Source organism: Drosophila willistoni, assembly GCF_018902025.1.
Source record: "Drosophila willistoni isolate 14030-0811.24 chromosome 2R unlocalized genomic scaffold, UCI_dwil_1.1 Seg200, whole genome shotgun sequence".
NCBI lineage: Eukaryota > Metazoa > Arthropoda > Insecta > Diptera > Drosophilidae > Drosophila > Drosophila willistoni.
The window spans coordinates 6,662,407-6,676,951 of NW_025814051.1; the positions used below are offsets into that span (position 1 = coordinate 6,662,407).

General features: G+C 32.1%; 2 protein-coding genes across 2 annotated transcripts; both read left to right on the forward strand.

Moving 5' to 3' along the window:
* Positions 1-605: 605 nt before the first annotated feature.
* Positions 606-10,993, forward strand: LOC6643638 (protein mothers against dpp). The gene is made up of 4 exons (XM_002066362.4): positions 606-873; positions 7,920-8,362; positions 8,428-9,118; positions 10,450-10,993. Exons 1-4 carry the CDS (start codon positions 870-872, stop codon positions 10,854-10,856), a joined length of 1,545 nt encoding a protein of 514 aa, XP_002066398.2. The 5' UTR covers positions 606-869; the 3' UTR covers positions 10,857-10,993.
* Positions 10,994-13,320: 2,327 nt separating this feature from the next.
* LOC6643639 (NADH dehydrogenase [ubiquinone] 1 subunit C2) lies at positions 13,321-13,944 on the forward strand. The gene is made up of 3 exons (XM_002066363.4): positions 13,321-13,521; positions 13,601-13,744; positions 13,801-13,944. The coding sequence occupies exons 1-3, from the start codon at positions 13,359-13,361 to the stop codon at positions 13,848-13,850; spliced, it is 357 nt and encodes a 118-aa protein (XP_002066399.1). The 5' UTR covers positions 13,321-13,358; the 3' UTR covers positions 13,851-13,944.
* The last annotated feature ends 601 nt before the right edge of the window (positions 13,945-14,545 follow it).

A 14,545-nucleotide genomic window follows, 5' to 3' on the forward strand; every position in this document is an offset into this window, starting at 1 on the left:
TACTCTGTTTTAATATTATAAGCTATTGTTCTTTGAATAGTTGGAAGTGAAATTGAATTGTCTGTCGTTAATTACTAATTATAAAGAATCAACTTTAAATAAACTAGTTATATAAATTTATATATAATCTCACAACTGAAACCAGTTCGGGTTTTTTCTATTAAAAGAAGTTCTTTTACAGTCGGTACAGAAATATCGCAGAGTTGCGATAGTTTTTAAGGCAAGTTGCCGCCTACCCCCTGGTATACACACACACACCCACTGGTGAATACACTCACACAAACACACACACAAATTCGAAATGCAGTTCAGTCAGTAGTAAGCAGTCAGTCTATCAGTCAACACTCTCCGAGGCGGCAGCGGCAACGCGCACACACAGAGATTTTTCTTCGGCTCCCCAATCATTCATCGTTGATCGTTCGCATCGTTCAGTTCAATATCGTTTCCATTCGCCCCAAAAAAAGAAACGAAAAAACACAAACAAATAAAATTATAATCATAAAGACAAATATTTCATAAATTAAATAAGAAAAACAATTGACTTATTTAAAATATGTATAAATAAACGGAAATGTAATTCGTTTGAGTTTTAATTAAGGAGAGAGAGAGAGCAGAACAACGTGGAGGGTCGAAACGCGATTGCATTTACATACGAATAAGATTTTGATGCTGATTTTGATTGTACCCAGAGACTCAATTGCGGGCTCCCCTGTGCCTGTATGTGCCTGTGTGTGCGTGTGTGTAGTTGTGCGTGCAATATAAATAAATAACATAATATCTGCAATCTTTGCCATAAAAGTCAACAGCAATAACAACAACAACAGCAACAACTAAACTCTAAAGAACGTGAACTCTCTACAGCTACCAACATGTGTACGTTTTTACATTTGTTTTGCTTCACTTTATACATATATCTACATATACACTTGCCAAACTGAAGAATAGGGTACATTGATTTAAGACAACTAACTGAAAGTAGCTAACTTGAAACTTTCTAGTCTATATTTTCGATCAGTCTACACAAAATGTTCTCGAAGAAAATTTAAAAGCTAATTATATTCACGATTTGTAGTCATAGGTAGTTACGTATCCTTATTCTATGAGAAATATTGGTGTAATGAAATTATTTTTAAAGTATTTACAAACTGTGCAAATTCAATGTAGAAATTGAACTATTATCCTAACATTTTTATGTATATTTGTGAGTTGATGCACCATTTGAAAGGGAAAAGATGTAATGCAGAATCAAAAGTGCAAATTTTCACCAACTCTGATCATTAATTAAATACCAACTACATTTATTTATTTATTTTATTCAAATTAATCGTATATATAAAGCCCATTCTTTGTCAAACGGAATAGAGTTGTGACCATACTCCCGTAGACCGATTTGAATGGTCTTGGTCTTAGGAACAGATTCTCTGGATAGATCTCTTTCGGTGAGAGAGTGGCTCTTTAAAGTATTTCCATTGATGGTCTTTTTATATGAGTTAAAACTCGGTCAATTTTAAACATAACGTATAAAAATGTCTGAAAGGAAAATATGTACATATTAATTTGTCATTCATTTTTCCAGTTAAGAGTTAAGATTTATAAATAGTTAAATACTCAGTGCCCAAAAATGAATCTTCTAAGTAGTATTGTATTGTATACATTTTTATGCACTAGATTTTGGTCTTTATTTAATTGACTATGAAATATTGAGTGATTATAAGAAATAATGCTTTTGGGAAGAAGGATATATATTCCATACAAATTGTTGGATGGAAAGGAATTTATCCACATAAGAGAAACATCCGCTTAATAGAGATGCACGTTAAAGAAGTTGTTTTTATATAATCAACCGATAAAGTTCATCATAAATCGTTTTAGCCGAGATTTTGGAGCCTATAAGAACCAGAGCCCGCAAATCTGATGTGTAGAATTTGAATTCCAGATAGTTTCAAAATCTTTCAGGTTATTCAATCATAAATGGGGCAAAGACTATAGAAAGTCTATATTGAACGTATAGAGTTTTATGTTTTTAAAAATCTAAATTGAGTGAACTTTGTCGGGCAACAAAATGACTAACTTAGTGATTAGTTACAAGTTAAGTAATGACTAGCATAAGTTATTATTACTTCGTTCAGGGTATTCTCAAGTCGGGGCAAACAGCTTTCTTACTTAATTTTCTTCTGGTCATGTACTTTTTTGTTTGGTCTCTTCGTCTTCCATAAAGTCCTCCACCTCCTTCTGCTCGATTGCCACTATTTCTTCTTGTTCTTTATCAATTTTTCTGTTGTTTTGTTGTTGGGCTTGATTTGTTTATTTTTAAACATATATACATACATACAAGATGTTTGTATGGCCCATGTTCCTTTTGGTTTTCGCCCATTTCTTGTTGTTGTTTGGTTTTTTGTTTTTCAATGGCAACGGAAATGCAGCTTGATGACGATAAGTTGGAGCCAGCTACTGCATTTTCCAACATGACTCTTTCCATCTACCTGGTTCTTCTTCATTCTGATTTACGCTTTATTGTCATTGCCACATTTATGATTGATTATTGATTGGAATTATCAGATACGCATGCGCAAATGCGTGCCTCACATACATACTCACACACCGATAGAGCCAGTGTGTGTGTGTGTGTTTGGGGTATTTACCTCGGAGTTGAGTTATGATCAGTACTTCTCTCCTACTCCCGACAGTAGTCTCTTTTGGAGTGTAACTGAAGGAAGGTAGTTTGCAATTGAAGTTTATGGTTATTGATCTTTAATTGATAATGAATAATGATGATTATGACCATCATTTAAAGAATTGTCAAGGGAGTTTTGTCAAGAGGAATTGCCATTAAGGAAGTCATTTTAATGAATACTTTAACAGAACATATCGATGTGTCATTTAAGAAGTAAACAACTGTTGGAAATCTTTTTCTGTCTTATTGTATTTGATAACTTTTAACTTTAACTTGTTTGATGATGGATGAGAATGCTCCTGTAGATACATATTACTTATATTCTAACTGAACTCTGAAGAATGTGACGCATAAATTAAAGTAAGAACAAATAATTGCAATACTTTGGTGCCTTATGCCACTTCAAGATCAAATAAATATAGGGTTAGGGTATTATTATTCTTTAAGTAAGAAAAATTGATAAAGTAGAAACTTAAGATAGTAGTTAAGTTAAGATTACAAGAATTTATCTAAAATACTATTTCTTGCTTTAAATTAGGGATAATTTAGATTTTCACTTGACAACTATGCTTTTTAAGCACTTCCATTTGAAAGAATTGGAAAAAAAGATATATATTTAAATATATTGTAAGCCACCTTGAAATATTAAAATAAAAGTGATTAACGTGGATTTATATACATACTTTCTTTTTCATGAGAAAACAGTTTTTCTTTTATTCCTATACCCTTACACAGTCCAACTTCTTACTAAAGTTTATTGTATTCCATTTTTCCTGCGTCATGTAAATAAAAAGCATTGTACAAAATGATTCCTAGTACATATACCTACTTAATATCTCATCTGAAAAGGCATATAATAAGTCTTAACTCTAAAATTTATATAACTAGCTTTAAGCTTAATATAAATAATCAAACAAATTAAGCTTAGCGTTTAGGTATAAATTTCTTACTTATTTTATCTCAAGGAAACGGGAACTATTAGAAGTTCATTCACTATCAAAATTTTCATTAATTAGACTTTGTTTTAAAAGATGTTATATTATATTATTACACATATTACAAGCTAATTTTGTATCTAAATTTTAGGCATGTCCATATGAATAAGATCAAATCAATTCACCCTAATGGGAATTCAATAGTAAACAATAAAAGCGTTTCAAAATATTATTTATAGTTTTTGTTTTTTTTTTTATCGTTTATTTAGAAATCATTAATAGTTCTATTTTTTCCCATATTGTGTAGATCCACCACGTGAAAGTATATGCATGGTTGTGAAAGCATTTACCAACTTGAAAATTCTAAAGGGTTGGAAGAAATTAGTGAAACATTTTAAAATTTGTTATATGCCGTTTTAATGAAACTTTTTGACGTAAAATCTAACGGAATAGTTAAAATAAGAATCTTAACTTATTTTCAAATAGTTAAATCAGGTTTTTAACATCTTTTTTAGGTCTTATCTTCTGATATTCCTATATGGAATTAAAGAAAACAGCTTTAATGATAAAATAAAAAGAGAAAGATTATAGAAAATTGTCTTATTTAAATGTTCCTGGTCTTTGAAAATTTTTTAAAAAATTCTCTTTTTCTCTTCGCAGGACTTTAATTCATAAGTGTGTAGATCAGAAAATCATATATTTTTCAACAAAAATGTGCTAAATACCCAATGTCGGTTAATCCAATAGCAAGGTTAGGGTAATCATGCAGTCGACTACCTATTTCTATGTCATTTGCAACTGCCCCTGTGAGAGCGTGGTCGGTCGATCGCCCCCTTAAGCCTAATGCATCTCATAATTAGCACATAAGATAACCAAATGGTTTACAACTTGTCAGCAACAGAAAAGTTGGCGCCCAACTAGCCCAACACCTCCCTCCCCATCTCTAACTTACCCATAGTTGCTCTCCTCGCCTCTTGTCTCTGCTGGACCTACGTCACATTAATTCACAGCAAGGCAAAAAGACAACCTTTCAATTTAAATTATGACATTTCAATGTTAACAGCATTTTTCGCCTCCTTTATAGAAAATTTATAATATTGAAAATTGTAATCTTGTCCAAGCCGAACGAGCGCGCGCGCGCTAAAGTGTCAAAAAATTATATATTTAATTAAAAAAGAAAAGAGTGGGGAAAATGTAATTGAAAGAAAATTTGTAGTAGCAATCAATTTGTGCACAAGTTTGTAACACACAAAAAGCCAAGCCACACAACAAGACACAACTTAGCCAGATACATATACAGCCAACCACCCAGCCGAGCGGCTTTTGGCCAAAGCCAATGTAAAACCAATTTCAAAACCAATTAAACGCCAACAATAAATCAACAAGTGCAACACTTGGACAGCCCCAAAAGAGACAACACCTCTAACACTCTGACTTAGACAACATGGCGCATATTTCTTTGGTCAAATTAGTTGGCTTGTTGCGTGAATTAAATTCGGGCGTTGCCCAAAGAAAAGGAGAGGTAGCGAGGGAGGTGAGAGGTACAGGGAGAATCAACTTCTTTTTTTTTTTGTTTAAATTGGGGTCCACTTAGAGCCTCAGGCTCTTTGGATATCTAGAACTTGAGCAAGTGACACTTGGCTAACAGTGACAGGGTTGTTATAGACAAAGGCGGCGCTTTAGGATGACTTGGAGGGATTCGAAATCAGTAAGAAGAGTTATATTCTATAGATGAAATCTCTCGAGATCTCTCTAAGTTGTTGCTTTCAAAACTTTCTTTTTAGGAATATTGGTCATGTACACGATATAGTATAACATCCCGAAAAAAATTATCTTTATTGGAAGGGACTTTATATAGATTCTTAATTATTCCTAATTCTTCAATTGATTCGGTCAATAGTTTTAGTCTGATTTTTCCGAAATTCTGAAAAAATGTTTTCTCCTACCTTTTTGAATATTACTTTCAAACAAGTTCCTCGGAAATTGCCTATTGCAACTTGAATAGCAATTCTATTCAGGATCTCAAAAAGTAAAAGAATTTTCCCTAGGTAAATATTTCATTAATAAATTAGTATTCATCTAGATTTTACTTGGAATATATTTACCTATTATTTGTACTAAAATGTTAAGGGTTCAAAGGGCATTTAACATTCGTCTTATTTCGTATACAATAGACAGACTTAACTCCTTGTTTGATTAGCGCTACGCACTACACCTCTGTTTAGTTACAAATTGTTTTCTAACCCCCACCCCACCATGTAATTATCGCAATTTTTATGTATATTTACCCAGCTGGGTCTTGATTCTATGTGTGTGGATTTGGAATTCGATTGATTGTGGGGTTGGTTACAAGATTGTTCATTGAATGGGCATACAAAGTGTCTTTTTTTTTTTTTGGTTGGATAATGCCTCAGGCATAGGTTTAATCAGAACATTTGACGCACTGTATTTCCATGCAGGTGGGGCTTAAGTTGAACAATTTGTCGGTACATATGTTTAACTAAGGGGGACTCAGGCCTTAAGGTGTGTTTGTGTGTGTGTTTTAGGTTGAATTTAATAATATATAAGATTCTCAGAATTCAGTATGTTATTATAAATTTGTTTTGAAAATATTTGTTTATGTTTAACCAGATAACTCAAGAATTTTCATTATTGAAGAGTGAGCCAACAAATAGAAAAATTGTCCCCACATTAACAGTCACTTTGTTGCCTTTTACTCATAGAGGTGACTGTTTGTCTGTCTTTTCTAACTCTCCAACAGTTGGTTCCTTGTTTTCGCTTTCTCTTGGGGCATTTTTCATGTGAATTAAATTAATCTTCTTCTAATATTTACTATCCATTGTATTTCTCTATCTAATTTCAGTTATCAACTATTTTAACCTAATCTGTATCAACATTTTTTTTGCTTCAGTTTTTAATCTTTTTCTCATTTTAATCTTAGGCGTTAATATGGGAAATAATATTTAGCTAACTGCCACAACAAATTGTAAATTTTAGACTATATACTTAGAGCAGTATTTGTAAATATATTTAGCTAATTTTTATCAGATAATTCCAGGAAAAGTTCAATAAAAGGTAATCACACCATAATGACAGACAACTAAAAAATTTTATTCAATTTGCAGTTTAGTTGGGAGGGTCATACTTTTTCCCCAGAGTTAGACTCAGAAGAGTTGCAAAAAATGTCAAATTTGGCAGGCTTAATTCATTTTTATTTAAAGAACTTTCTACTCTTGTTTTTAAAGAACTTTTAATTGTTAAAAGAACTAATGAATTCGACCTATTGAAAGTTCAATAGCCTCAACTTTATCAAGCCACATGAATAACATGCACACGCTTAAACCAGTTGGGAATTACAATCAAAAATAAAGCGAAAAATGATTAACAATACTAAATTAGACATTTTTGCATGGCTTTATTCCCAAGAAATTAACTTTTTCATAAGAATACATTGAATTTTGGTAAAAATATTTTGTATTTGATACTGCACGCTTTTCCAATAATTTTTCGCATCATTTTCGATTGTAATTCCCAACTAGTTATCGCATGGAAGTAGTTGTGTACATGGAAACATGGGAACTATATTTTTCATTTAATTGTTTGCGATGATTTTGACGCAATTGATTGACTTTATTCGAAGTATGGTATCACAAAGACATTAATAATCAAATTTGTGTTTCTTATCAGTTTTGTTTTGGTCAATATAATCAAAAATAAAATAAATGATTGAATTTGCAAGAATCTATAAAATTTTTGTTGGAATATTATCAGCAATAGCTTCTCCTTAAAAGTGATGTGTAATGCTCTGACCATTGGTCATTGTGTGATTCCCCCCAATTCCAAAAACATTTGAATGAATTTTATTTAACAATTTAACTTGAAATCGAAGTGACGTCAAATCAAAAAAAAAAAAAAAGAAGAACAAAAATCAACTTGACGATTATCATTATTATAAAGAATTTCTTGTTCACTTGATAAACAATATTTTCATCATACTTCTTAATTAAATATTGTTTAAATTTCTTTGCATCAATGTATATGTATGTGTGTGTATGTGTGTGTGTGACCTTGGGCAAAAGAAACATACACGCATACATACATACTAAAGGACGGGGGGAGGAGTCAGACATGATTTGTGCAACCGCCTCCTACTTTGGCAATTGTGCAAAGTGAAGCTCGGTTTTGTCTGGCACATGGCCAAGTGGATTTTTTATATGATGATTTTATTTTATATGTTGTGTTGCTTTGTGGGCGTTACCTAAAGCCAATCTAAGCTTCATGTATTGATGAATATGTATTTGCATTTACAGACTATCCGCCTGCTGATAGTTATACCGGTTATCGGATAACTCCACCCCAAAACATTAATAGCCACAGCAGCAGCAGCAACAACAATAACAATAACAACATCATCAGCAGTAATAATAATAATATTAACAACAACAACAACAACTGCATTAGTAGTATCAACCACAGCCACAGAATGGACACAGATGATGTTGAATCAAACACAAGCAGTGCCATGTCCACATTGGGCACATTATTCTCATTCACATCGCCGGCAGTTAAAAAACTACTTGGCTGGAAACAGGGTGACGAGGAGGAGAAATGGGCCGAAAAGGCTGTCGATAGTTTGGTCAAGAAATTGAAAAAACGCAAAGGTGCAATCGAGGAATTGGAACGGGCATTATCTTGCCCTGGTCAGCCATCAAAATGTGTAACCATTCCACGTTCACTCGATGGTAGATTACAGGTAAAAGAAACAAAAAGCTCTATCATTTGAATGTGAATTATATTAAATATTATTCTTTGGTTTAGGTCTCACATCGTAAGGGTCTGCCTCATGTTATATATTGCCGTGTCTGGCGTTGGCCCGACTTACAATCGCATCATGAATTGAAACCGCTTGAACTTTGCCAATATCCATTTAGCGCCAAACAGAAAGAAGTTTGTATTAATCCGTATCACTATAAACGTGTGGAGAGTCCAGTTTTGCCGCCAGTTCTTGTGCCACGTCACTCGGAATTCGCACCGGGACATTCAATGTTGCAATTCAATCATGTGGCCGAACCCAGTATGCCGCATAATGTTAGCTACTCCAACAGTGGCTTCAATTCCCATAGTCTAAGCAATAGTAACACATCGGTGGGCAGTCCCAGTTCGGTTAACTCAAATCCAAACTCACCGTTTGACAGTTGTGCCGGTACACCGCCACCAGCCTATAGTCCATCGGAGGATGGCAATTCAAATAATCCAAACGATGGCAATCAAATGATTGATGCCCAAATGGGCGATGTCGCCCAAGTAAGCTATTCGGAACCAGCATTTTGGGCATCGATTGCCTACTATGAGTTAAATTGTCGAGTCGGTGAGGTATTCCACTGCAATAACAATTCAGTCATCGTTGATGGCTTTACGAATCCATCCAACAATTCGGACCGTTGCTGTCTCGGACAGCTAAGCAATGTGAATCGTAATAGTACCATCGAGAATACACGTCGTCATATAGGTAAGTCATCATTTGGTTTAAAATATACATATACATTTAATCACCATTTGAAATTGTCTTGTTGAAACAAAACGACAACATTTTCCTTAAGATTCAACTCTAACAAATTTAATGTTTAAACTTATCCCGATTCTGATTAAACTTATCTAAACTGGAGTAAAAGTTTTTAAATTAAAGTCAAGTTAATCGTCAAGTTCCAATTAAACAGTAAAAGATTTCGTGGGTGGACAGCAACGGTTCCAGTATTTTTGTCTGCCTATGGGATATGTCAAAGCAATTGTAAATTTGTATGACTATTCATGATGCTAACAAAATTAAGGCAAATGTATATAAATATATATGTATTATAAATTCAGTTGTTTGTTTGTTTTTAACAAAATTTCATTTAAAAAACTTGGACAATTGTAAACTGCTTAGACATCTCTTGTTTTAAACGGATTTAGGCCCGGAAAATGAGTGAAATTTTCTCCCAAAAGTTTGAAATAAGCCAATCAAGAATTCGATTTTTGAAACACATAAAAAAGTTTTGAAAAATTCGGAGGATGCTAAAATATCTAAAATCTAGCATTGCTTGTAGAGAGTTTTTAAGTTACATGGCGTACGAAAAGTTAAAACTTTATGCAAATATTGAACACATTCGGCGTATTTCATACTTAAAAAAGCTTATATCTTCCATTTTAAAGTCCTAGATCCCCCCATACTTGTTTTTCTCAAGTTGTCAGTTCTACAAGCGATTTTTTAAATATTTTAGATATAAAATCAAGGCCCGCTAATTCTATTTATCGTTCTACTTCTATGTTTTTATTGAGTAAATTGGCTGCTCAATAATCTCTTTATCAGATATAATTACATACTTTAATGTGAATTTGACTACTAATAATAATTTGAATACATTCAAAAAATCTTCAAGATCTGTTTGTTTTAAATTTTTTAACTAAACTCCAGCAGAAAAGTCTTTAGTATCTAAAGACTCTATGAATACTGCTTTTCGAAAACAAAATATTATATTTGTTGCTTCAACATTTGTTCTCATTATGTTTTATTAAAACGTGAAAGATGATTTGTAGCTAAATTATGAATAAAAAATGATTAAAGAAATCGTCTTCGTGTTAGGCCCTGAGAGCGTCCGCCCAAGTGAATGGATTTTGTGTGAAAATCAAAGATCTTGGGGCTGTGAAACTGGTCCGGCTACGAGAGATATCCGCCTGTTCTTAAAGAAACATCAACATTAAACATTCTATTACATTTTTCCATTGATGCTGAAAAGAATCTTAATTAAAAGCTCTACTAAACGTTTTGATATTAATACAATTCTCTTTGTTTTCTTATAGGTAAAGGCGTTCATCTGTACTATGTGACTGGTGAGGTATATGCCGAATGTCTATCCGATTCTGCGATATTTGTACAATCACGAAATTGTAATTATCATCATGGCTTCCATCCGAGTACCGTATGCAAAATTCCACCCGGATGCTCGCTAAAAATATTCAACAATCAGGAATTTGCTCAACTTCTCTCGCAATCCGTTAACAATGGCTTCGAGGCTGTCTATGAATTGACAAAAATGTGCACAATACGCATGTCATTTGTAAAGGGCTGGGGAGCTGAATATCATCGACAAGATGTCACCTCAACACCCTGTTGGATTGAGATCCATTTACATGGGCCGTTACAATGGTTGGACAAGGTGCTCACACAGATGGGTTCACCGCATAATGCAATTAGTTCGGTATCCTAAGTTTAAGACCTAAAAAGAAAAAGTAAAACGAAAGAAAGAACATGAATGAAAAGAAACAAAAAAAAAAAGAAGAAAAACAAAAACAGTAGTTAAAAGTATGTAAAAGACGTAGAAACAAAATATGTGCAAAACAGAAAAAGAAGAAAACAAACAAACAAAAAGAAGAAATGATAAGAAAGTTGAAGGGAAATTCCCTCGACTCAGAGCCTAACATCAGTGCCTGTTGAAAATTATTGAATGTATGTAGCTGAGATGAGTGATGATTGAATGATGGTTGTTTTTTCAATAACAATCGATATACATGTAACTGCGTTTTGGATATTGTGCTCATTGGAAGCGATATTAACTAATTTTTGACTTAAAAACTAAGACAAAACTACTATTTGTATATCGCATTTCATTTTTTGGTTACGTCAGTCATCCTATCTATGAATTATATATATTAATACATATATATAATATTGTATGCCTTATCTTAATATACATATATATATATATGATATTGCTACTCAGAACCCGCCCTTTTGCCCAATAATAATATATATATATATCTTTTAGTTTTATCATAATATGATTTTCAAATGCGAATGTCATTCCTTACGCAATACAAAAAAAAAAAAAAAACCAACTAAGAACTATATAAAATAAGGTGCCTAACAAAAAACAAAAAGAAAATCTAAATTTGAAAGATCCTTAAAACTACCATATTTATATATATTCCAATTTTTTTAATTGCCACTAAATATGTGAGAAAATTTCTTAGCCAGTTTGTCATCTCAACAAATTCCAAACGATTTCATATTATCATAAATATGGTTTATAATGGTGGCCCTTAAATTAAAAGAACTTTATATATTGAAAATCCATTTGTTTTGTTGCGCACCTAATATATATATATTATAAAGAAGAAAAAAGTGCTACTTATGTGTCATTGCAAAATTTGCTTTAAAAATATAAAACAAAAAAAAACGAAAAAAACTACTATACAAATATATACATCTAAATATAATAATAACTTTACAACTTGTCGGCAAGTTTAAACAAAACTTTATGCAATACAAATTAAATTGCCACCTTTCCTCCCTGCCACGCCCCCCTACCCTCTAAATCCCCAAAACATTTCTAAATATGTTGTTTTTTTTTAGAGTTTTATGTTTAACTAATTTTAAGTTGAAAAACACAAACATTTTGGAAGCAAAAACAAACAAAAAATTGAGCAAATTTATTATGTTTAATATCGCAATCAATGATCTTTATTAAATTAAGTTACTACTTTTACGTTTACATGCAATTTGAAACAACAGCAACAACAATATTATAGTTTCTTTATTAATTCTTAAACAAAAGAAATATATATATAAACATACAATTACATAGTTTAGTTAATTTCTGATTTCTTATTTGTAATGAAACAATTCAATTTATTTTTGTTGCTATAAGTGCAAATTTAAATACAAAAAGCACTTTAGCTTTTTGTGTATAGTTTAAAGAAACGACAATAGTTTTAAAACGCTTAATTTTTGGAAATAAATCACACATTTTGACTTATAATTTTTCTTATGTTATTCATTTATTATTTGTTTTGGGATTGGCAGATAATGAGGAGAAATATATGGAGTATGTAACATAAAAATATTATACAAAAATTGTTCAATTGTAAATTAGCTGTACATTAGAGGCTTTTGCAAAAAACTACGCCTTACGCCTTTTATGTGTGCCTACAATTCAAATTTTATGATGAAAATGAAATAACAATTTACCAATATATTTATATATATTATATAGAATTATAATCGTTTTCGACTCGTAATGCAGCGAAATCATTTTAGATGCCATAGAAATGTATTTACAATTGATGACATCTTAATTTAAATTGCTAAATTATGTATTAGCTCTTGAATTGAATTATTGAAATTCTGCAGCACTAAGTAAATAACAATTTGCCTTACAGTTTCCACAAAAAAAAAAACAAATATATATTTGCTTGCTTTTGTGCAAATTTTAAATGTTTATAAATATTAATTGTAAAAGATTCCGAAAATTTAAAGTAAAACACAATAAATATAAATACAAAATATCACCAACTTGCAATTTTTATAAAGTTTTAGATTGATTGGGCGAAAAAAACTATTAAGGTTTTTGTTTGTGAAAGTTGAAATTTTAAGGAAATGAGTTAAAGCGCGTAACTTGTACTTGTTTAAATTAACGCCAGCAAAGCGTTATAATTTTTTGACCATCTGGCAACATCAAACCTATCAGCTGTTGGCTTAATTTAATCTTTTCAGCAATTACGACAGCAAATAATTAATTAAATATAAATAATTTACTAAAATAACATAAAAGAAGGTAAATTTTATGTTTCGGTAGGTATTATAGATTTATATAGAGTATCTCTTGTGGAAACTGCTACTTGTAAATAACTGTGACTGCAAGTATGGCTCATCTCTAGCACGCTACGGTCACTCTAGGTTTTCTTTTTTTGTGGACAGAAAAACAACAAACATGAACGCCTCACCAGTAATAGATCCAATTGAATTATTAACAAATAAAGGCAACCGCCAATCATCATTTCTATCACCAATATGGAATCCGATGGCCTGTGCCCTAGCCGGCTTTGGTGTGGCAATGTTTGTCAATTGGGGCTTCCGTAAACCCGTCTTTTCAGGTACGTACCCAACCGCTGTGACGTAACATTATAACAAAATAGTTTTTTAAATTAATAATTAATTATATTTGTATTTAAGGCATACAAAAACATATTGCCTTTACTGCAATTGGCGGTGGCGCTGGCTATTATTTTGATCAGAAACGTAACGATTATTTGGCCAAGCGTGATGCAGTGCTCCGACACTACATAGAACTCCATCCCGACGATTTCCCAGTAAAGGGTATGTGTAGACTGGATGTTTATAAAAAAATAATTAATTGTAATATTATTTTTTAGAACGCAAGAAGTACGGCGATGTCTTGGAGAGTTGGGTGCCTGTTCGCTAAGGGATAAAATTCGAAGTCGGAACAAATCAAAATCAGAGTTTTGCTCCTACGAATTGTTATAGTTAATTAAAATGCTTTAATTGTAATACTGAAATGGCAAATGGATCAGTTTTATTGCTAAAAACAGGGAGAGTGCTCTATAAGGAATATTTTTGAGAAATTTCATCTGGATTGCCGATTTGAAAGATTGCTACTTTTACGTATTTTGGAAGTCCTATAGAAGAAACTACATACATAGCACATTGATGGGACAAAGGAACAAATCAAATCTTATAGAATAACAAGGATGCACTATGTACATTATTAAAAGAGGGGCTCCTGGTCCTTCAGAGAAAGTAGTTAATATTCAAATTGTTTGATGACAGTGTTAACCAAGCACATTATTATTGGGATTATACAACGAAGAGCAGTTTTCTGCACTTGTACTCTTTTTCTTTGCTTTCAGGAATTTGTTGTTGTTTTTATACCCTTGCAAGAAGGATATATTAATTTTGGTCAGAAGTGTGCAACGCATAGAAGGAATCTCAATAGCTTTGTTGTTTTCTGAGCTATTGTTGTGAAATTAAATATTTATTACACTAACAACCAACTGTGCCAAATTTGATCAAGTTTGGGTGATTATATCATATAGCTCCCATAGGACCGATCGGTCGAAAACAGTAACTTTTCTCAATAACTTCGTTGTTTTCAAAACT